Genomic DNA, 24,233 nt, shown 5'->3' with positions numbered 1-24,233 from the left:
CTGCGCTACCTACTCTACTAAAATAGCATTATGATTCTTTTCACATTTTTTCCAATGATCAAAGACTTTGATTCAAACCGGTCACTTGATTTGTACATACCAAAAAGTAGAGTCATTTACCCATATCCTTTTATAGCTAGCGATGAGGTAAATCTATTCGAAGCTCCCTATCTTCCTTCCTATTAAGAGGACCAGTCATCAATTTGAAAAGATAAGAGTTTTAAATAAATGGAATTTATCAAACTAAGAAATGGCCCGTGAACTAAGAAGGCCAGTGGCCAAGTGGGCCGGTGCGATGTCGGAAATGATTGTCTGTGGGCGGACTTCCCAGTTGTCACCTTCGTCAGAACCGGAAATAGAGGAATCAAATAACTTACCATTAATCTTAATTGATCAACTTTTTCTGCCTTTTAATATATAACTTGTTATAGTTGTTTTAGTTTTTGTCGTGTGCTTATTTAATAACAGTAACAATAATTATAATTAAACGGTTAGGTATTCTATACATAGGTAGTATTAGAATAATCCATTGGAGTCATTAAGGTTAAGTATACCTAGGTATATGTAAGGGGGCATACATCCCTGCATTTTTTTCATGGAATTTTTTCTTTCATTTAGTTTTTAAGTATTTTAATTGTCATAATTTATTTTGAAAACATGACTGCCAAGTTTCTTGCGGCGCATTCTTCTTGGCAATGATGGTATGTCCGAAACCGCTAGTAGTTTAAAAGAAATGACGTGTAAAAGTGCCCATTGCGGCCTATTTACAGAATAAATTAATTGAATTTGAATGATTGTACCTAAATGGAAATATCTCTTGTTACAGGCGAGCGGTGGACAGGTGGCACTGGTGAACTCGCTGCTGGCTGGCTTCTATCTTCTGGCGGGACCCTTCGTGTCGGCCTTAGCTAATAAGTAACTATATTCTTTCGTACTTTACCTAGATACTCCTTGTACCGTTGTAGCTATACGCCCTGAGTTGTGCTGGCTGCCTTACAATTTTGAAAAGCTTTTATTTAGTTCTCTCATTGTATTGATTCCATTTAAATGTTGGTATACCTAGCGCCATTCACGAAGACGCGTGATTTTGTCAAAATTAGACATTAATGACATTGTAATAAGAACCACGACACGCGTCATCGTGAATGACTCTACCTACGGGATCTAAAAATCGAGAATTTATGGGGTGAATAGATAACTTCAAAATAAATAAAACAAGTATTAAATATCAGAGTAAAAAAAATGTTTGGTAGTTTTTATCTTTAAAAATATTCGAGAATTATATACCTATCTAAAAATTTTTTAGAAACTTTTTCACTTCGTACCTATTAGTCTTGTAAATTCTACAGCCTTTATGGAATGGATAAAAATGTTGTTTATGCGACTAAGTTCAATTAAGTTTAACGTTTTAAACTTCAGAGCGTTTGATGCTAATTTATAAAACTAACTTACAAATACACCATAATGAACGTGTACCTACCTACCTACAAAAATAGTCCGCTCAGATGTTTGAGATTTTTCCGTGCTACCTATTTAACATGCCCTCTGTTTCCAGATATGGATTCCGTGTGGTGACGATAGTCGGCAGCCTGGTCAGCAGTGCGGCTTTCGCGCTCTCTTACTTCGCCACCAGCGTCGAATACTTGTACCTTGTCTACGGCATCCTTGGAGGTACGTCAGTAACATAATAAAAGCCACGTTCAGATGTTGAAACAATGTTTTTCATCTCTCCTGTTCGGAAAGTTTAATTTTCATGGGTAGATAGCCGGGTGGAAAATTGCGTTTTCATCTCTAGGGTGGAAAGTATTTTTTTTTATTTTTCGATTAGCCACGGAGTCGAAGATAGTTGAGTTACGTCAATGACACTTTTATTTTCACGTTTCGGCATGGCCATCTAGATGCACGTGCACGTCGTGACCAAGGAGCTTATATACAACACATCCGTTTGAAACAAGAAATTTGATCTTTATTACGTTACGAACATATTCCATCTCTTTCTTTAGTTAGGTAAAGAAAGAGATGAAAGTCATTCGTGAAATGTGAAAGAAAGAGATGGAATATATAAATAAGTAATAAAGGAATTTCTTCGTTCGGCGTTCAACCTCCAGTTTTGTATATAAGCTCCTTGGTCGTGACCAACTCTATTTTTTTTATAGTCGGCCGTGGCAAGTGGCCAGTCGAAAAGGGGAGGTTAGATATAAGTAAATTCAATTTATTATTATTCTCATTTTTTGTAGTATTTTACTTTCCTCACAGTCGAAATGAAAAGTAGTGTCTAACTCGGGTGAAATTACCCATTTCCCCTCGAACTATTGGCGCTCTCAATTGGTTCGAGTGCCAGAAATATCTCGGGTGAAATGTGTCACTTTCCAACCTTGGTTATTAATCTACTATTGTCATCGTATTTTGTCGGGAAAGTTCGTGTTTATAATGCTTTCTCAATAAGCTTACTCAAGTTTACTGAAGCTTATTGAGAAAGCAAGATAAATACGAACTTTTCCGACAAAACACGATGGAAAAACATTATTTATTAGATGTACAACCATGTATAGCCTAGTGATCTGACCTCTTATTATGGCCTCTCAAGCAGAGGCTCGTTGAGTTCAGAAGTTACATTTGAAATTTACCGTGTGGTTTATGGTATTGCAATTCAATGGTGTAAGTGAACTTTTCAATTCGCACTAAGCCCGCTTGGGAACTCCAGCCCAAGCCCTCTTACTCATATTTCTGAGAGTTCTGCTCAGCCGTCGGACGTTAGGACGAGATGATAATATCGAAAATACAAACTGAGACATGGATGCACAGAAAAACCAGAAAAAGAGACCAGGGCTGATAAGTAGCGTAGTAGAAATAAGCAACCTGAGATATGTATGCATAGGAAAAAATCGTGTCTAGATTCCTGTCCAGCGGTGGTGTAAGGGTTATAGCACGCAGCACGGATTGCTGAGGACCTGGGTTCGATTCCCAGCGCAGGTCTCTTTTTCTGGTTTTTCTGTGCATCCATGTCTCAGTTTGTATTTTCGATATGGTTTCACGGGATACCAGTAAAAGTAACAAATTTGGAGTTGAAATAAAAAATACAAAAAGACTCCAAAAAAACCAATCATAACGAGATGATAATGTTTTTTTTTATTCGACTCGATGGCAAACGAACAAGTGGGTCTCCTGATGGTAAGAAATCACCACCGCCCATAAACATCTGCAACACCATGGGTATTGCAGATGCGTTGCCAACCTAGAGGCCTAAGATGGGATACCTCAACTCAAGTGCCAGTAATTTCACCGGCTGCCTTACTCTCCACGCCGAAACACAACAGTGCAAGCACACGGCAGGATTAGCGAGCAAGATTAATGACACAAATTCCTTGGTTGAATTGTGATTTCCTGCTATAAGTCATCTTTCTCATTGTTAAGTCTTGCGGGTGTGGCATCGGGCCATGATAAAGATAAGCGAGCATTGCCCTTTATGGAATAAAAAAACTGTATGAGCGATAGCTCGCATGATTCACATTTAGTTTTTGCCTAATTGGGAGAGTATCAAAATGCTCAGAGCGTTCAGATTATGTATCTTAATCCGGCAACGTGTTTTAAGTAGATCCTTTATAGTTAGCTGAAATAAAATATATCTGCCTTTATTACTTTCGTGGCGTCACACTCGGCGAACTATGTAACTTTGCTAGTTACTTTCCATATTAAGGTCACTGCACCAGACTCCACATTGTTTTAAGTTAGGACGGTTAGGAGTGCTCGGCAGTAAAGTTGATTATATCTCGTTGTTTGACAGGTATCGGCTTCTGCATGATTTACATGCCTGCCGTGTTGACCGTCGGCTTCTATTTTGAACGTTGGCGCGCTCTTGCCACCGGTCTCGCTCTTTGCGGCTCCGGCGTCGGGACCTTCGTCTTCGCGCCGCTCACCCAAAAGCTCATCGACAGCTTCGGATGGCGGCTCACCATCGTTATCCTTGCTGGTAAGCCAACTACAAAACTCTGACTAGGCATTTGCACTGATATCAGAACAATTGAACTAAAATCTGGATTATTTTTCCCCAGGATTCGTGCTCCTTTGCGTAATCTTCGGAGCACTGTTCAGGCCTATTAAGCCCGTCCGGGTACAGCTCGCCGACCAATCTGGAGAAGATGACGTAACTCGCCGTCATGAGGAAGCCGTCGAGAAGCTCAACTCCATGCTGAAACTCCACAGCAAACTAGACTCCGGAATATCAATGCCGGCAGACATGCGGTTCAGCAACAAAGTCAGCCCACACACATGGGTTGGAGTCCCGAACAACACCCGCTATCCTACCGCCGAAGAAGTCTTCAGAGGCAGCAGTTCGCATCTCAGCCGGCGGTCCTCAGCCACTGCTGGCACGATCAAGAATACTCTCGGAAGACCGATGTTCATCACCGGCCCTGTCGCTGAAAAAGACGAGGATGATTCCAACAGCAACATTGACAATACCGAGCCACTTATCAACACTTCTCATCCAATTAAGGTCATTCAAAGGGAAACCAGGCCCCGCCACTCGCACGCTGATCTTGTCGCTAGACCTCTGTACCGTGATGATATTTTCTTCAGCGGTAGCTTGATCAGGTTACCGCAATACACGTCCCGCAACTCCCTCGGGTACCACATGGCCGTCACACACGTGCCGACGAAGGAAGATGCTCAGGAGGAGCAGTCAGGAAAATGCCGTCTTTGCCCTGAAGCAGTTAAGCGGACCCTGGCCACTATGTTGGACGTGAGCCTTTTCCTATCACCGACATTCTGTATACTGGCTCTCAGCGGTTTCTTCACGATGCTGGGATTCTTTGTGCCCTACATGTATGTTAAGAGCAGGGCCGAGGAGAATGGTCTGGGCAGCACGAGCAGCACAATGTTGCTGTCGGCGATCGGCGTAGCAAACATTGTGGGTCGTGTGGCGTGCGGGCTGGTGTCTTCTATGCCGAAGGTGTCACCGCTCTGGCTCAACAACATCGCACTGTCGGCCGGAGGACTCGCGACCATGCTGAGCGGCTACTGCTACCATGAAGCTTTCCAATTCGGATATTGCGCCGTTTTTGGACTAGCCATCGGTATGTTTAAAAAATAACACAAAGTATTTATTAACACAATGCGACAATAAAGTAGAAAACGAATGAAAATGGAACTAACCAAATTTTTAGGTTCAGGTATTTTACGTCAAAAATGTGGCAGATACAAAGAACGTGGCGCTCTGGCTTATTTTCTACTTACTCTTTACTGTCGTAGGTACCTACCCACTATCTGTTTCTGATGTTCAGTAGGTACAAAACTTCGAAATCTTTCAAACAAGTCTTTGGGTGCGTTTCAATGCAGCGAAGCAGAGCGAAGACCATTAGAATCCATCAATCATATCAGTTGAGATTCAACCGTCTACCTTTACCTTTGTAATGTGGGTGAGCAATGAAAGCGTACCCAGCGAAATACATAATAGTTTACTACCGATTACCACGTTACCAACACATTAGGCTTCTGCATAACTCGGATAGGTACCTGATTGTTCGTAGTTTGTAGTTAGGCATGAGTAGGCACATCATTAACTACACAACATATCATTAAGCTTAAATAGGCACTTACAATTTATTACAAACACAAGCAAACGAACTGCTGATAAAACCAATACTATTAGACCCAGTACCTTTCCAATGTTTTTGGTGACTTATGATAGTTGCAATAGATGGCGCCACACGCAGGTACGAAAGCTACCAAAAATTTTGGATAGGTTGGTCGAGAACCCCGTGAAACAGTGGATAGCAATATTGCCCCCCCCCCCCATCCCCGGGCCCTTCAAATTTGAATATTTACTGAATGGAAATTATTGAAATTACTTTGGCCGCTCCGAAATATCTGATGGCGACTGTACAACTACACGTGATATTCAAGATTGTTTATCCAAGATTTTATTTCCAGCATGCTTCGCGTCGCTGCGGTCAATCCTGGTGGTTGAATACATCGGTCTGGAGCAGCTCACTAACTGCTTCGGTCTGTTCTTGCTGTTCCAAGGACTCGGCGCGCTGTTAGGAGCGCCTATCGCCGGTTAGTTGATTAAAGTTTAAAAACCAAAACCAAATTCTTATAACATCCTTGAGACTCGAGAAGTTACTTGATGATTCTGACTTGTACAATGTTCCCACAGGCGCTCTAATGGACCTGACGAGCAGCTACGACATATCTTTCTACGTGTCGGGCGGTTTCCTTCTGTTCTCTGCCGTGCTCTGCTACCCAGTGGACTACATCAGTCGGTGGGAGAAGGCTCGCGCTAAGCTCTCGCCTCCCCCCAAGGTCTGATCCGCTCCTGGACACCACAGGACCATAATACACCGGACTGATATCGGTTCAATAAAGACAGGTGCCAAAAACCCCGGTCGCACAGTTTAGTCTGTTGAGAGAACTCAAGCGAAGTGAATCTCAGGCGACAATGTGCAAATGGACTTTAAACGTACATACAAATTAAGCTGTTGTTATTAAAATTATTTATTGGATACCTCGAATATGAAAATCTAAAGTAGAAACATTCCCAGTAGATTTTGGACAAAACTGCACGAGCTTTTTGCAAGCTCAGTAAAGTCAGATCTTGCATTTAATCATAGGAATTAAGAGGTTAGAAAGTACAAAGACTCGAAATATTTTACGTAGATATGCAGTTTTGTCTAAGTGCGATTAGTAGAGTTGATCTGAAGCCAAAACGTACTTTAATGTTAAGACTAGGTAGTTTGTACTTACTGTACACTAGGGGGCGCCAAGGGAAATCAACGCACCGTCCGAATATTTTACGTCCTGATACGTATGCAATTAATTTTAAAATAAAAGTGCCAGTTTCTCCTGATATGCCTAAAGAATATGAAAATTGTCATCATGCGTGTACCCTAGTGCTAACTTACAAGTAGTACATAATTATAAGATTATTACAAATAAAAGATGTAATAATAATTGCATATCATTATGCAAAAGTGATTTAATAATATTCAAAGGTTTGCTAGTTGTAATGTTTGTGCCTTATTGAGTGAGTGGTACTTATTATGATAGATTATTATTATTATACCTACAACCTCCTATGGAAGAAAGTTCCAAAAGCCCTTTGTACTATATTTACAAGGCCTTTTTTACTTTTTTAATGTTTAACATACATTTTAACTTAGGATAAGAATTATAACTGTGGCTGTGGTACATTAGCGTAATCTAATGATTGTAATTAAGAAATCATAGTCATCGGGTATTCTTTCTTTTTTGCATTTTATTTTATATCCATTTTTTTCTTTTATTTATTTACTTGTTGAGCAAATAACGGTTGGCGCAGAAATAGCTATACCTACCTAAAATTATAAAGAGCCACGATTTTTAGATATGAAATTTGAACCCGTGGAAACGGTAAAGCAATTTCTTAGACAGTCATATCGAAGAAACTGAACCGCGTACCAGGGTGGAACCTTTTCATAATGAATTTCACTGATTTCTTTGGCAGATGTATGGAATGTCAACGACTAGTAGCACCAAGGTACCACCCGGGATTTGTTACATCAATTTTCCAGAATCGTTATTTCCTAGTAGCAAAATTTCCGATCACATTTTTTCCCGAATGTTTTTTTTCCCACTATGGTTTTTTACTGAAGCTTTTTTTCACAGTAGCGTTTTTTTTCAATCAGAATCAAACAGCACAGTGTCGACGGAGCTACGCTCACGCGGAGCTCCTACTTTTGCGTAGTTTTGGGCCTTCTGGTCGATGCAAATTTAACATCACCTAAACCTACTTATGTAACACGCTATTCAGTTTCTTTGACTGTACCTATTGCTCACACGCGAACTTTGTTGATTTGCAAAAATGCCTGCATGATAATTAAGTGTTTTTTTATACTTTCATCAAAATCATCACTTTATTATTTGGTGATAGTCTCTATCATAGAGCAATTGTGTGCTTATTTTCAGTTGTTTACACAAATATATTTTATGTATGAGATGTATACAGTGTTTTTCTTGATTTCCGTTACTTCAACAGACGGGGTTAACTTTTTGGCCAAATCGGTTTTTTTCCGTAATATTAAAGGTTAAATTGTAAAAACTTAATTTAAACTTGAATGTCCTCTTTTAAAGTAAACGAAGATCAAAAATAACACGTACAGCCACTGCCAATTTGTCGTAATATTATAATTAAATACTTTCTTTTTAAATCAATTCAACTATCATAAAATGCTGGTCATTGTAACAAAACATAATTTGTAATAATCTACATAAATAAATCGAATGTTTTTTGATTTGTTAACATAGATTTAGGAGTGATTCTATACCTATAATTGTAGTGTTTTTTTTTGGTTGGATTTTTTGTTTTTATGACTATGATTTTTTTAGTGTGGTTACCACAGTGCCATATTAAAGATATAGTAAGTTGCTTGCAGTTCTTGCAATATTGTATGTACATTTCCGTGATTCAGTAAATGAAAAAAAGAAAGAAAGAAAAACGTAACATGAGGGTGTTCATTTATTATATTCGTAAATAATACATTTATAAACGTCATCATCTAAATTTAACCCTAGCGCTACCATATACTATTGATGGTCAGGGCCATTGCATCTCCGTCGCTCACATGAAAAATGTTTTATGTAGTGCCAGCGACATAAGATCTGTTTCTAGACTTTTTTTTTTGCAAAATGTCTGGACCGCTGTTTATAAACTATTAAAAAAGTATTTTGAAACATTTCCTGTGGACATCACAAAAATCAAGGCTAAGTATAATAATATTTTTGCCAATTTTTATACGTGTTTTCGGCGACCAGCTTTTAGCCCACTCAAAGGAAGAAAGGTTGATGAACTTGTCGTTAACTTTATTATCGTTGTTTCTGATGCATTTTGGCTTTATGAACTGACAACTCTCCAAGAATTTTAGCAACTTTGGCAATAACGCGACAAGTGCGATCTAAAATAATTCAAACAATAGTTACAAAAACCATGTCGTTGATTTAAATCAATTAGCCCCGAACTTTGCCTGCAGGAAAAATAAATTAAGTAATTATTTTCTGCTATGTTTGAACCTATAATGATAAAATACTTTGGCAGTAACCGGTTTCATATCAGATTTTAGGAGAAATAAGGCTTTTTTAGTACAGGGATTAATATCAAATTAGGATTCCTAGTTTAGTAATTGTCAAAGGCAATGCAAGCAATGTTCCGTAGCCTAGAATGTAATAAAAGAGTGTTTTAACCAGGGTTTTCCCTATTTTTGCAGCAAATTTGTATTTGAATAAAACTATTTGTTGAATTATTTATCTTGTTTTCATAAATCCTAAAAATATTATAAATGCGACAGTTTGTGTGTTTAAGTTTGCTTCTCTTCACACTAAAATGACTAGCTATCGCACTAGATGTATAGATTATTTCAAAATAAGAGCCTTATCACACTGGCGATTTGTGGGAGAGTTGAAAGCGAAGAGAACCCGCAACGCTTTCGTCGCGAGCACGCAACGATATCGCAGCATATAGTGCTTTCAAGATTTCATGAACGCACAGAAAGTCTCATCATCATTTACTTGTCAATTATGTAACCATTTCAAGCAGACAGGGTGGCAAAATAAAAATCTGGATAGTGCAATTAAGATGTTATACTTGCATTTTATGTACAAAGTTTATAGTCTATGAGTTGGAGTTGGGTCCGCGGCGACGGCCGAAGGTCTGGACGACGTTAACGAACCTGTAAAAAAGTAAAAAATTACTTTCACAAATGTAATGAAAAGAATCAAAGTATGAGAGAGAATTTTCGAATCCTAACTAGTATTATAAATGCGAATGTGAGTTTGTTACGCCTTCATGCTTACGTACTTAACCGATTGTAATGAAATTTGGTATGGAGATTGTTTGAGACCCTATAGGACATAGGATAGTTTATATTGAAAATTGCCTAGTTCCCGTAGGATAGCCCGTTAATTGAAATCTTCGCAGACTGAGTCGTGGGCAACACCCAGTATAAAATAAAACAGAAACTTTGTAGGCGTTGAAGAACAGCATAATAATCACGAAATTATTTTGCTTTCATCATTCCAGCCTGATGGTGGATACAAGAAACAAAATAAATTCTGACTTTAGGATAGATAGATTACTTTTTAATAAATTAAAAATATGAGACCACCTAAAGGAAGTGGCAATCAGATGTCTCAGTGTTCAAATGATGCGATTCCTGATTCCCCCTCCTTACTATGATAATTGCAAACCACCCACCCCTAAATGTGATGTAATTTTTGGGTAACCCTTTGCAATTTTTAAAACAACCTATAATGAACCTTATCTTCACATTGGACTGACTAAAATTAAATAAGTGCTCACCTCCTGTTGTACTGGATCCTGCGCTTGGCGCGGCCGGTCCTCTTCTTCTTCTTTTGCTGTTTCTCAACCTTCGGGGTCTGGCCCTTCACCTTACCTGTAACAAGGTTTACATTAACAATAATGCTTCCAAGAGGTCAAACACTTTTTTGAAAATAGTAAGTGGTATTAATAAAAGAAGGCGACATAAAAGGTGGGAAGATGGTATCTAAAAGATTTTGTATAAAGTAACGGACAGAACAAAATGGCAACAATAGGAGGATGCCTATGTCTAGGATGGATAACCTGATGTAAATGTGACTGATGTCAATTAACTTATATTTTTGTTATCTAATTTTATTTTATTAGTAAGGAATGTGGTCTAAAATGGAGCATACTTGCCCCAATATAAATGCCTATTCACTCTTGATTTTAATAAAGTTACAAGAAGTAATAAATATCAAAGTTCCTAAGCAATTTATTTAAATTAAATGATGTAACTAACAAATAAAAAGTTTCTATGATGTTCCATGCGGCTAATGAGTATTTTTCTTTTGACTTGTATTCCCACTGATTATATAGTTTGATAAATTAGTTTGGCGATTTCATAGGATTCACTTTTTTTGATGCAGAGCAGAATAAACACATGCAATATGCATCAATCATATTAGTGGAAATAAAAGTACATCCTTAATCTAGGTCATGATCATTACGAATTATAAGCATTTCACATAGATAATGCTTAGCTACAAATAGTTTGTAAATTATAACACATTGAGAAATTTCACCATAAAATGGAAACTGAGGTGGAAAGACACAGCATGTGCCTCAGTGGTGAGAACCCAAATTTAAATCTAGCTTCCAGCATTGCTTTGCTGTGTTTATTTGTTACAGTAAATAAATATTTAAGCAATAAAAATTTATAATTTAAAATCATGAGTTGTAGTTTTAACAGTTTTATCATACTACTGGCTTAATAAATTTCACAAGACAAGAACCTACATCAAGTTGTAAAAATTCTTAATAATTGAGAAGTGAGCATGTTTCTTTGTTACCCTCTCACTCCTTAAGTACTCAATCAACTGACAGATTTGGTTTAGAAATAATTTGAGATCCTGAGGACATAAGAAAATTCCAGAAAATAGCAGTTCCCACTGGAGCCCGATAAAATTACTATTCGTCAATAGAGTCACGGACACAGATACTTGACAATGAAGTGTCCACACGAAGTGTTTCAAAATAGATTACTTATCATTATCACTAATGATGTTACGAAATTACCTTAATTTAAGCCTCCTTACTGGTTAATTAAGTACTTCATTAGTAGTTGATGACTCATCTGAATTATTATGAAAGGTAAACCTAAGCAAACCAAAATGAATTCAGATAAGGTGGAAGATGGCCGATGGGGCAGTAAAGTTGTAGAATGGCAACCACAATATGGAAGACATAATGTAGCATAAGAATGCCCCCAATGATATACCAACAAAAAACTTTGTAGAGGTTGCAGGAACCGGTTGGATGCGGGCAGCACAGGACTGATCATTGTGGTACAGTCTACAAATATACTCATACTCATACTCATAGTCTCTCATAGTGTAAAAATATGTTCACATCAACCATATGTTTAGTGGCATAAAGGTGTATAGATGTGTTTGACATCTTGGTAACATTAATATGCCTTTGACCATACAGTCAAGTGCAAAGATATCGACACCTCCAAAAATACAAAAATATGTATACCAATGTTAATCATGTTGTGTATACATATTTTTGTAACTTTAGCTGTAACTATATCTTTGCACTTGACTCATTAGGCGAGGCTTTTGTCATTGGCTGATATGAGGATGATGATGATGATGAGATATTAGGGATTACTCGGTGATAGTGATGACTACATGTTTAGGATATAAAGTTTTGCACGGCCTAATAATGGTAACCAAGATTAACAAAATGAGAAACTTGCAAGGCATAAGGTCAGTCAGGCCTTCTGCCACCTTTGAGACTGCTTAGTTTAGGAAAAAAGAAATAGATAATTACCAGCACGAGCCAGGGAACCATGCACTTTACCACCGAGCAGTGGCACTGTGAAGTCCAGCTCAGTGGAGGAGAGCTCTGAGACCAGGCAGGAATCCTCGAGGGGAGCTCCGCACAGCGAGAGGGTTACATCCTCAGCTCCTACCTCAGCAAGGGCGCGGAGACGATCCTGAAATAATGAATGATGAATAAAAAATAAAAAAATGTTTGCAATGCAATACCTACAACTTTTTCTGTTTCGATAAGTAGATGTTTAGTATATTATTTACTAAATGATTTGAGTTGAAAATTTAATGAATGCTGCAAGGTTGGTTCATGGAAATAACCTCTAAATATTTAACATTAATTATAAATGTTTCACTACAAATAATGATTGATCGGAATGTTAGTAGAAAACAATATATAACATCAACAATAAAGTTATAATCTGTTCATATTGTTTGCTTGGCATACACGCTAATCACCTTTCGTTTGGTTATTCATGCCGTTTCATTTGTCAAGATTATGCATGGAATTGGAATGAAAACTGCAGTTAGTTACCTTGATCTGGGCAATGGATTCTTGACCATCAACGTCTAGAACGTGTGTCGACTGTCCTCTGATGTGGAGCTGCATTTTGATGGCTCTGAAAGATATGAAAACTCAATCAGCAACAGCCATGCAACAGCATGGTCGTAAACGAAAAAGCACTTTGGACAGTATTACAAGTAGTTACACTAAAATTATACCACGTACGCACTTGTCACAGAACATTTACTCCATTTAGACACAATAACTCACCTTGCACTAACAAATTTAACAATTTATGAAATAAATTCACGAAATACTAACCTTATCAGTCAATTCTGACAAGCGAAAGAAACAAAGATGGCACCTGACCTGGCGGAAACGGACACAGTAGTGAGTGACAAACCGATAAATAGTAATACCGGTTAAAAGACCCTACTCACCGATACAATTCGATGTATTTTTCTACCAGAAAATTAACACAAGACTTGCCTAAAATAATTTTTCGTTTAAGTTTTAGTGGTATTCATTTATATTTCGTAAATAAAACGAATTAAAATTGTATTTTATTGAACTTGCACCAAGATATTTTGGATTTCATAAATAAAATACTTAGACAAGAAAATACATCAATTTTGGATTTGTTATGTTGGATGGCCCGATTTCCACATCTAAGCTTCTGATTGGCTTCCTGCAAAAGCGGCTGACTGGCCGTGTGATCTGTCTGATTCTACCGAGAATACCGAGATTTTATTCTAAAAATGTTAAAATGATTAAATAAAATTAGTGCTTACAGTGTAATCAAAGGTAGCGAGATAATACTTTGAACATGCTATCACGATTATTAAGGGAATTCCTTTTCCTCCTCGTGCATTTGGTTGTGAACGTACTTGTTGCTGTACAAAATGTTTATCACGGTTTTTGGGCTAAAAGGTACAGTTTACGTAGATGTGAGGTGACGAGGAGCGAGATTTGTTTGCTCATGAAACATGCACCGAGTTTGAGCAAGCGGCCGCAGCATATGGTAGTGTTAGCGGACACGGAGCATCACTGCATGAGCGACTTGGCTCGGGTTGTGATCTGGAGTCTTGTGGCCGGTGTGCCTTACATCAGCTTTCATGATGTTACAGGTAAAATATAAATAATAAAACGAGCTTACCCAGTGTTGTAAAGTGATGCAATTAGACCATTTAGCAGTTACATGAATAGCAACATTTATAGAATGTAAAATTACGTTAAGTACCAAAATGAATAATCTTAGTCGTTTTTTTTTGTTTCGAAAATGGTATGTATTCTCTCCTCGCTATCTTTACGCCAGAAATGGCCCTGCCATGACTATGCATGAGCATTTTTATCTGTTCTTAGCATTTGCTGCCGGATAACCACAATGTGGCGAGCCTCTTCACCCCGAAATAAACAAACAGTAAATGCTTGCTTTGCTGCACATCGCTTGATCCCTAAGTCTAATACAAAAGTCTAGTAAAATAGCATAATTTTTAAATTGGGAATAATCCTTACACATTTTGCAATAGACTGTAGGGTAATGTTATTTGGAACAATTATTGAGACAGACCAGTGAAATACCCATCATGACAGTATATATACACAAGTTTCTGCCCACTTTCACTATATCTAAGTGTACAAAAGATAACCATAAGTTATATAAGTTAGATATGACTTATGAAACAATTTTGATGTTATACTTTATTAACTTCATATTTTTTATTTCAGGTCAGCTAAAACAGAATGAAGAGAAATTATTCCTAGAAGTTGAGAGGCACAAAAAAGGAGTCCCTGGATATATTAAATGGGCAAATAAACCAGACTTAAATGGGTACACTAATGGTATTCAAGCACACACAGTGATCATTAACATATTTAATTCCAAGGATGGTCGACCAAAAATTGCAGAATGTATCAGTCAAATAGCTGAAGAAAGATCAAAGAGTATGCGAAATACTGAAATAACTGTTAAAGAATTGAATACTAGACTTAGCTCACTTTATCCTTCCATTCCTGATCCAGATGTAATCTTCTACACTGGGGCATCATGTTGCTCCCATGGTGTATTACCTTGGCAAATAAGACTTGCAGAATTTGTTCAGTTATCTTTAGATCATAGCATAAATGTTAACACTTATGTAGGTGCTCTGTATAAGTACAACAAATGTGATCAAAGATTTGGTAAATAAAACATAGTTATTATAGTGAATAGGGCTAGGCCTAAGTGTATTAGTTATTATTTATTTAATAGGTAGCGAATGTCATATAATTGATACATGCTGGCATGAAATTAAATTTATACACATTTAATCGAAATAGGAAAAATACTTAACAGTTTACATTAAAAAAAGAACAATAATTTAAAAACAAAAAAATATATATTCAGTCACCTGCTTCATCAAACAAACAAATCAATGAAACATGTTATGTTGAATTTAATTGGTCACACATAACTTATGGGTTTGGTTCAAGTGATAGCACTATGTCAAACTAAAATGGTGGCACTTTGCTTTGTTTTGTACTTGTGTGTTTGTAGAAAAACAAAAGTGACACAACATTCATAATTTTTGATGTGAATTGATACAGTGACTTGTATACTAACATACTTCCATTATTTAAAATTGAACTTATTTATATTGTTATCTATGTGCAATTTTTAACTAAATCATTGTGTGAACTGTGATATATCACAGTTCCACAATATGTGTTATGTCACTCATATCACACAACTGCATTTATATTTACATGATAGCCAAATTAAAATGCTTATACAATATATGCATTTTGATTTTTAACTACCCATTGAGCAATAAACTCATTTAATTAAATTGCGTTTATTTTACTTCAACAAAGGAAGGAGCAATACAATGATTATTATAAAATTTCTATGGGGAATTACTATTGTATTACTCCTGTCCGTATGGCAATTTCTTAGAGAATGTATGTACCTTCTCATGCATGTCACAATAAACATAGTTGTGACAGTTCAGCATGCTTATCACCGTTTTCGGGTCAGAAAAGGTAGTTCACTAAACAGGGTGGCAAGCGATATCAGAGTGTTAATGAAGAATATACCAAGACTGAATAAGCCGCTGATCCATTTGGTGGTGCTAGTGGATACGGAGCGGCACTGCATGAGCGATTTAGCTCGAGTGGTGACCTGGAGTCTCGTGGCCAGGGTGCCTTACGTCAGCTTCCATGACGTCATGGGTAAAGAATTACTGCAAGAACCCTCATTGTTGTTAAAGCGACAATAATAGCCTTATTGGGACGGTGTGAGAAATATACGAGTTGTGGTACAGTGGCGTCGATAATCGTTCATTTTAAAAATACAAAGCCGCGCTACTCCGCTAAACCGCTACACTAGCATATTTCTCGTTCCTTCTTGTAAATAAGACACATTGTCATTTATAAAGCTAGGCTTCATTGCGGACAACATTCCAGATAACTACCCAGATACTACACTGGAAAATGCACTAGGTATGCTATAGTATGTAAGTTTAGTTGCCACGAAAATCGAAATTGGTGATCAGAGTGAAACAAGTGAAGATCACAACCAACAACTACCTCTAAGAGAATGCTAACAATAGGATAGATACCTACTCTTTTACATACCTGACAATAATCTGTCGTTTTATCTCATCGACATCGACGAGCCTATCAGTCTCTCAAAGGGCCGACAACGCACCTGTGATACCCCTCGTGTTAACAGGTGTCCATGGACGGCGGTGATTGCTTCCCATCAGGTGACCCTCATGCTCGTTTTCCCTCTCTTATATGTATATAAAAAAAATCGACATCTATGTACTTACCTTAGATAGCACAAGCGGTCGCGACGCAACTGATTTTTTCGCAGTTCGTCCTTTTTAACCCCCGACGCAAAAAGAGGGGTGTTATAAGTTTGACGTTATGTGTGTTTGTGTATCTGTCTGTGGCACCGTAGCTCTTAAACGGGTGGACAGATTTGAATGTGGTTTCTTTTATTTGAAATCAGGTTTTCTAGCCATTATTCTTAGACATGTTTCATCAAAATCAGTTAAGCCGTTTTTAAAATATTGAACTTTGAAGCGACAAAGTCGGGGGTTTTCCAAATTTTGTTGGTTATCTATGTCTCATTGGGACGGTCCGGTACTTGAAACTTTTAGCGCCTCATTTTGTCCGTTCTTGCCGGTGACACTATTTACCGGTCGGCCGTACCATACCGACATGATATTTTGTGTATGTGCAGCTTGTCAGTTTGACACCAGTTTGTATGGGCGTGTATCCGAAATATCGGGTCGGTATTATCCGTGTCGGCCCAACAAACATTTTAGTCGTATTTGTGTAAGTTATGCGACTCATAATGCTATAAACATCGTTTAGAAGTAAATTTAGCGTGTAATATGACTATGGATCTCTTATCATTATACAACTTGTAGTCGTATATAGAAATCGTATAAACTTTTATACGACTGTTTTATATCACCAATACACAACTTTTAGTCGTATAACTAGTGCTGTCGTCTTAATAACGTCTATATGACTTTTACACCGGTATTTATCGTATTAGAGCCGCGAAAACTACTTGTTGATGCAGTGTGAATCCGCCTTTCTATTTTTTGATGATTTTTTATTGTGGCAGCTCTGTATTAAAAAAAAAGTTGATTAGACGCTCTACGCTGAAAATAAGATGGTGTTTACTTCTCAAGCTCTCTCCTTTCAAATAAATAAATCATTCCTATGAAGAAAGAAATATCCCAACGAGACATCCTTCACATTCTGGCGACCGTGGCTGCGAAAAAACAGCAATCTTCACGAGGGATTTCGTCTCAAGGAAAGAATAATGGACACGAAGGTAAAGATGCGATCCGTCGTAAGACGCCATTTTACAAAAGGCGCTAATTCCTTAGAAGCTTTATTAAAAGCAGATAAATTCATAGAATTCGAAGCCAAAGCGAGCCACAAATTAGTCCACGAGGCATATATTAAACTAATCACGTTGGATGAAGAAATTCAACAGTTGATTCTCGCCGACACCACGTGGGAGGAAAACTTGGTAGAAAAAGAGATGGACGAGACGTCCAAATACAAGTCGCGTTGGGCAGTATTAGAAGCACAATACGAAGCAAAAATAAAATTTCCCGAGACACTTGATAGCAAAGAAAAACGGTTCAAGCTGCCACGCCTAGAATTCAAAAAATTCGACGGCAATATCAAAAACTGGTTAACGTTTTGGGGATCCTTTAAAAAAATCCATGAGGATTCTACAATGGAAGAATCGGACAAATTACAGTACCTGTCCCAAGCCATGGAGCCAGCGACAGACGTTAAGACCTTAGTAGACAGCTTTCCTTTATCACCTAAAAGCTACCAGTTATGTTTAGCTGAACTAAAATCAAGGTACGCACGTGAAGACCTGCTCATCCAAGTTTACGTCCGGGAGCTGTTGAACCTCATTTTATGTAAGGAAAGAAACGATCTGACTTCACTGTACGATAAGTTAAACACACAACTGAGGTCTCTGGAAATTCTTGGCGTGACTAAAGACAAGTTTTCTGCGTTTCTATTGCCCATGGTCGAATCTGCTTTACCAGCGGAAACACTTAAAGCATGGGAAAGGGTGAGGCCAGAGGATATCAGCGACTTACTTACATTTCTATTACAATTTTTAAAAAGGGAAGTAGAAAGTGAGCAAAGGATCGCAATGGCAAAAGAAACTTTTAAGTCTGATTCGTCTGAACCAACTGCAGCATGCTTTATGGCTAGCACAAGAAGACCAAGCAACACAAACACATGCTTATGTGTGAAAAAACTCATTCAAGCGTAGAATGCTACACTATTGCAAAACTCACACTTGATGAGAGACGAGAAAAACTAAAGAAGAAGAAAGCATGTGCACTGTGCTTACGAATAGGACACCATGCAAAAGTGTGCAGATCATATGTAAAGTGCTATGTATGTGGGCAAAGACACTCACCTGTACTGTGTCCGGGACGTCTCAACCTGAAATGAAACCAGCAACCAAGCATGAGAAAAAAGATACTGAACCAGTTCTTCAAAATCTCTCCAACTCCGAGAAGAAGACGATGGGGACAACAACCTTTCTACAGACAGTAGCGGTAGAAGTGACCTGCAATGGGAAAAAAGAAAGAGTAAGAGCCTTGTTCGACAGCGGGTCACAGAGGTCCTACATCAAGGAGGAGGTAGCAGTGAAACTGGGCATACCTGTGGCAGGCGAAGAAGAGCTGAGCCATGCACTATTTGGAGGAGTCACTGTATCCTTTAAACAATACAAAACCTATAATTTCACTATAGAAAGTCTCGACTCTAATTTCAAATTACAAATGTCAGCCTTAGGGCAATCTTGCATATGCAAACATGTACCCAAAGTGGACGATTCTAAGATGTCAAGGTTATTGAATAAACATAACATTAGGTTGACAGAAATTGAGACAACGGAAATAGGTTTATTAATAGGAGCAGATTACTTAGGTTTACTACTTACAAATTCATTTGTCCATCTTGAGAATGGTTTAACTGCTGTAAAATCTAACCTAGGGTGGACAATTCAAGGAACAATGACAGTAGCAAACACTAATGTTGTATTATCTCTCTTTTGTGCCCAAAATATAAAAAATTACTGGGATCTAGAATTGTTAGGTATTAATGATCCAACACAGGTGCAGTCCAAGCAGCAGAGAGAAGAGGAAGTGATTGCAAATTTTGAAGAAAACATCCATGTCAATGAACAGGGCAGGTACGAGGTCTGCCTTCCATGGAAGGCAGGACATGATGACTTGCTGAGCAACCAGGAACTCTCCATTCGCCGCCTAGAATCAACAACAAAGAAATTAATAACATGTGGTAAGTTTCACAATTATAATGAGATTCTAGCTGAATGGGAGCAAGCAGGGATCATCGAAGAAGTACCTGAAGCAGAGAGAGACACGGAGAGAGCTCACTACTTACCTCACAGGGCGGTGACCAAAGAGGCCAGCCTTACCACTAAGCTGCGACCTGTCTACGACGCATCTGCAAAAGATAAAAAAGGTAAATCATTAAATTCATGCCTGGATAAAGGTATTAATTTTTTAGATAAAATACCCAAATTACTGACAGGGTTCCGCAAAGGGTGTATTGGCGTGACTGCAGATATTGCCAAGGCATTCCTACAGATTTCAGTGACACCACAAGATAGAGACTATCTCAGGTTTGTTTGGTGGAAAGATAACTCATGTGAGGAGATTAAGGTGTATAGACACTGTAGAGTAGTTTTTGGATTGACAGCAAGTCCGTTTTTACTGTCTGCAACCATCTCACACCACCTTAATCAAGTCACAGATTGCAAAAACACAGCAAATATCCTAGCAAGCTCATTTTATGTAGATAATTTAGTCACCAGTCTTGATTCCACAGAACAAACACTTCAGTTCATGCAAGAAGCTAAAAATATTATGCATGAAGGCAAGTTTCATCTGAGACAGTGGGTCACATCACCTTTACGTATAAACGAAAGCAATAATAAGGTAATATCGGTATTAGGGCTTCAGTGGGACACTGTCTCAGATGAGCTTTATTGCAATCTGAATGCCTTTCCATCATGTAGAGAGATAGAGAAATTTACAAAGAGAAATATATTATCCTTGACACAAAAAATCTTTGATCCGATCGGGTTCACATGTCCTGTAAGTTTAATTCCAAAGTTAATTTTACAACAAATCTGGAATGAGAAAACTTCTTGGGATGAAGAAATTACAGGCGATATTGTAAGAAAATTCAAAACATGGTATGTAAACATTGAATTTTTAAAGGAATGTAAGTTACCTCGTCGAGTATCAGCAGAGAGACTGCAAGATTCCGAGACAAGTCTGCACATGTTCTGTGATGCAAGCCAGGATGCCTATGCTGCATGTGTCTTTTTGAGATCCACAAATAAAGGTAATGTGACAGTCCGTTTACTATGTGCCAAGTCAAAGGTAGCTCCGCCTGAAAAGGTAACAATACCACGACTAGAACTACTAGCAGCACTTATAGGTTCTAGGCTACTAGCAGAGGCACGGAAAAACTTAGATTTGAGCTGCGATGAGTTTTGTTGGTGTGACTCTGGAGTGGCATTGTGCTGGATAAAGAGACAGCTACCATGGAATACATATGTAGGCAATCGTGTAAAGGAAATTAGACAAAACACTGATATTAACAACTGGCAACACATTCCAGGAACAGAAAATTGGGCAGATCTGGCGTCCAGAGGATGCGACGCGCGCCAACTGCTGGAGGTACGATGGTGGGAAGGGCCGCGCTGGCTGCTTCAGCGACCAGAGCTGTGGCCGCGGTCAGCGCTGGTAGTAGGCGAAAGGTAGCCAACCTAGAACTGAAAAAGAGAGCTGTATGTACGGTACTATTCAATGGAAAAAATCAATCATGTAAACAAAGCAATTTTTCACGATTACTCCGTAGTTACTTACATTTGAACGCCAATCCCGATCATATTTACATCTCAATGAACTCACCACTGTTTTTAACAATCACTTTATCATTAAATAATCGTGTAAATATGTTTATTTTATATAATTAATTGGAAGACGAAAATCCGTTATATTTGTCAAATTGACATGATATTTTTTCCTCACCGAAGTTGGTCTATGGTCGGTCTAGTCTCTGGAAATTTAGTGCTGTACCTACAAAATTAATTATTTGACTGAACCAACCTTACCTACCGATAATTATGGCTGGCTCTGCAAATTGAGGAATTTTATTGGTTCAGGTTGTAGAGCGTATTCATAAGCATACCTATTAACTTATTCGTAATATTGACATTATTAAAAACAAGCATGCCGAATTTCATGACTCCAGCGGTTGTTATTTCGAGATTTTATCCCTATCTCGTGGGAATAACGGGATAAAAAGTAGCCCTTTGTGTTATTCCAGATGTTCAGCTATCTACATACCAAATTTCATCAAAGTCCGTCTAGCCGTTTTTTGTATAGCTTATTTTTATATTTATAATGGTAACCGGGGCTATTGTAGCTGGGGATATTGTATCTGAGCCGTCTAATGGCGTCCATACGACGCCATGCTCGCCATGTTTATGTGTGTTGTGTGAAGATAGTCTTCTGACGAACACAACGTAAAATGGCCGAGAAGAAAATGGCGTCGTAAGGACGCCATCAGACGGTTCAGATACAATATCCCCCAGCTACAATAGCCCCGGGTCACCTTACACCCGCCATTCTGACTCTTTGCCCCATTGGACAGAAGTTATTTATTAAAAAAAAATAAGGCGGTATAAATAAACTTGTATTTTCATTTCGCTACTATTTTATCATAGCTGTAAACATACAAATAATAAATACTTAAATAATGAAATATGAATAAATTCAAAATAATTATTTACTGCTGATTGAAGTATCTTAAAGAGCATTCACATCACTAGAGCTAACGTCAGTCAATCAGTCAGCCAGTCGTCAGTCAAGTGTCAATGTCAGTAGCCACATTTGTTTACACGATTGATTTTTTCCATTGAATAGTATTATAGTACAAACACTTACAGAGAGAAAGGTATGATACAGAGTCTATCTCATTACTTCCACAAATACACGAAAATAGTAAGAATGACAGCGTGGATGCTGCGATTCATCTTCAATGCGCGTCACGAAAAGGTAAGAAGAAGGGAGACCTGACATATGAAGAATATGTTGAAGCTGAAAAAATAATAATATTAATAATACAAGCAGAAAATAAGGAGTATGTTGAGAAGCAATGTGGAAAATCAACACAGGTATACTATGACACTGATAAATTACTCAAAGTGAAGACAAGGTTATTATTTACCGACTTACCTGAATGCACGAAGTCGCCTGTAGTAGTTCCCGCAAAGAATGACATCATCCGAAGAATGGTGGAGCAGCGGCATGTACAGCTTCTTCACGCAGGTACAAACATGATGATTACCGACCTCCGAAAGCGATTTTGGATTATTGGCATAAGAGTTCTAGTTAAATCGGTAATAAATAATGTATTATTTGCAAGAGACATACCTCGCAGCCGTTTCAAGCACCGACAGCGCCACTACCTGTAGAGCGAGTGCAGCTGACCGCACCGTTCGAGGTGACAGGGGTCGACCTGGCGGGGCCTTTATACTTACGACACGGTGAGAAATGTTGGGTCGTGCTCTACACATGTGCAGTGTACCGAGCGGTACATTTAGAGTTGACTAGGTCACTGTCAACAGAGGCCTTCTTGCAAACATTCCGTCGTTTCATAGCAAGGCGAGGACGAGCAACCTCAATGATATCGGACCATGGAACGAATTTCACAGGTACAAAACATTTATTAGAAAATATAGATTGGGATGAAGTGCAACGCCAATCGACAATACAACGGATAAGATGGAAACTGAACGCACCAGCAGCAGCGTGGTGGGGTGGTTTTTACGAGAGGCTAATAGGCGTCATGAAAAACTTGCTCCGAAGGGTCTTAGGTAAGAGGTCAGTGTCCTATGAAGAAATGCAGACAGTGCTGTGCGACTGCGAAGCCGTCATGAACGACCGACCACTAACCTACGTAGAAGATGACAGCGCCAACGCATTAGAACCGTTAAGTCCATCAAGTTTTTTTACAAACCTTATGTTCATCAGATACAACTGATCTTGATCGCATAGACACAACCAGTCTAAACATACGGTTGAAATACCTACAAAAGCTCAGAGAAGATTTTCGCCAACGATTCAGAAACGAATATCTCACAACACTAGTACAAAGACAGAAGGACAAGTGTAGTAATCTTAAGGTAGGTGACATAGTTTTAGTAGAAGGAGAAGACAGAAGAATAAAGTGGCCACTAGGACTGGTAGTCGAAACATTCACAGGTAAAGATGGTATCCATAGGCAGCAAAGGTGAAAACATCAGCTGGATACAAAACTCGACCTGTCCAACGCCTTTACAGGCTAGAAATTTCTTCCTCAGAGGTGGAGGGACAGCATAATAAAGAAAACAGCTCCGATCCCAGAGGTAAGAAATTTCATATCATCACTAACTCTCAGGAGGCCATAAAGACCAGCACACCCACAGACGAGGTTATTGAGGCACCAATGCCAGACAAAATTACTGAAAAGGTTACCCGTACTGGTAGAGTTATCAAAATACCAAGTAAATATAATATATAAATACTATTTCCATAATAATAATATGTATGTAATCTGGGTTTAATATCACTGAGATAAACTGTTTCATTACTGATTACACTAACTAAAGCATTTATTTATTTCAATTTCTGTCAACCTAAATGTTTATTAAATTTAGTAATATTAATATAAGTAAATTCATGATATCAAGTCCAAGGCTTGTTTCAATAAAGAGTAACTTATTCTAAAAGAGTGCAGAGATAAATTAAAAATGTGA

General features: G+C 38.2%; 4 protein-coding genes across 7 annotated transcripts in view; 3 read left to right on the top strand and 1 right to left on the bottom strand.

Moving 5' to 3' along the window:
- LOC141436476 (monocarboxylate transporter 12) overlaps nt 1-9,275 on the top strand; it is a 46,281-nt gene extending 37,006 nt beyond the window's left edge. For both annotated transcript variants that reach the window (XM_074099475.1, XM_074099476.1), the window contains exons 4-9: nt 827-915; nt 1,556-1,671; nt 3,785-3,970; nt 4,053-5,075; nt 5,932-6,057; nt 6,158-9,275. In XM_074099475.1, the coding sequence (XP_073955576.1) occupies nt 827-915; nt 1,556-1,671; nt 3,785-3,970; nt 4,053-5,075; nt 5,932-6,057; nt 6,158-6,309 (1,692 nt within the window). In that variant the 3' untranslated portion in view covers nt 6,310-9,275. The remainder of the gene's footprint in view (nt 1-826; nt 916-1,555; nt 1,672-3,784; nt 3,971-4,052; nt 5,076-5,931; nt 6,058-6,157) is intronic.
- Nucleotides 9,276-9,597: 322 nt separating this feature from the next.
- Nucleotides 9,598-13,266, bottom strand: RpS30 (ribosomal protein S30). 3 transcript variants are annotated; one of them, XM_074099479.1, is made up of 5 exons: nt 13,175-13,266; nt 12,884-12,968; nt 12,347-12,512; nt 10,331-10,424; nt 9,598-9,701 (listed from the first exon to the last, which is right to left on the bottom strand). In XM_074099479.1, the coding sequence occupies exons 2-5, from the start codon at nt 12,956-12,958 to the stop codon at nt 9,644-9,646; spliced, it is 393 nt and encodes a 130-aa protein (XP_073955580.1). In that variant the 5' UTR covers nt 12,959-12,968; nt 13,175-13,266; the 3' UTR covers nt 9,598-9,643. The 3 variants fall into 3 exon arrangements, with proteins under 3 accessions (XP_073955580.1, XP_073955581.1, XP_073955579.1); XM_074099480.1 differs by having other exon boundaries at nt 13,124-13,209; XM_074099478.1 differs by lacking the exon at nt 13,175-13,266 and adding an exon at nt 13,083-13,111.
- Nucleotides 13,267-13,527: 261 nt separating this feature from the next.
- On the top strand, nt 13,528-15,320 carry Tango14 (transport and golgi organization 14). Its single transcript, XM_074099477.1, has 2 exons — nt 13,528-13,980; nt 14,582-15,320. The coding sequence occupies exons 1-2, from the start codon at nt 13,680-13,682 to the stop codon at nt 15,040-15,042; spliced, it is 762 nt and encodes a 253-aa protein (XP_073955578.1). The 5' UTR covers nt 13,528-13,679; the 3' UTR covers nt 15,043-15,320.
- A 3,520-nt stretch (nt 15,321-18,840) lies between these two features.
- LOC141436553 (uncharacterized) lies at nt 18,841-23,479 on the top strand. Its single transcript, XM_074099556.1, has 4 exons — nt 18,841-20,296; nt 21,050-21,188; nt 22,383-22,491; nt 22,862-23,479. The coding sequence occupies exons 1-4, from the start codon at nt 18,841-18,843 to the stop codon at nt 23,477-23,479; spliced, it is 2,322 nt and encodes a 773-aa protein (XP_073955657.1).
- Nucleotides 23,480-24,233: the final 754 nt, after the last annotated feature.

This window comes from Choristoneura fumiferana, chromosome 16 (genome assembly GCF_025370935.1).
Source record: "Choristoneura fumiferana chromosome 16, NRCan_CFum_1, whole genome shotgun sequence".
NCBI lineage: Eukaryota > Metazoa > Arthropoda > Insecta > Lepidoptera > Tortricidae > Choristoneura > Choristoneura fumiferana.
This window is presented reverse-complemented; position numbering and strand designations above follow the sequence as displayed.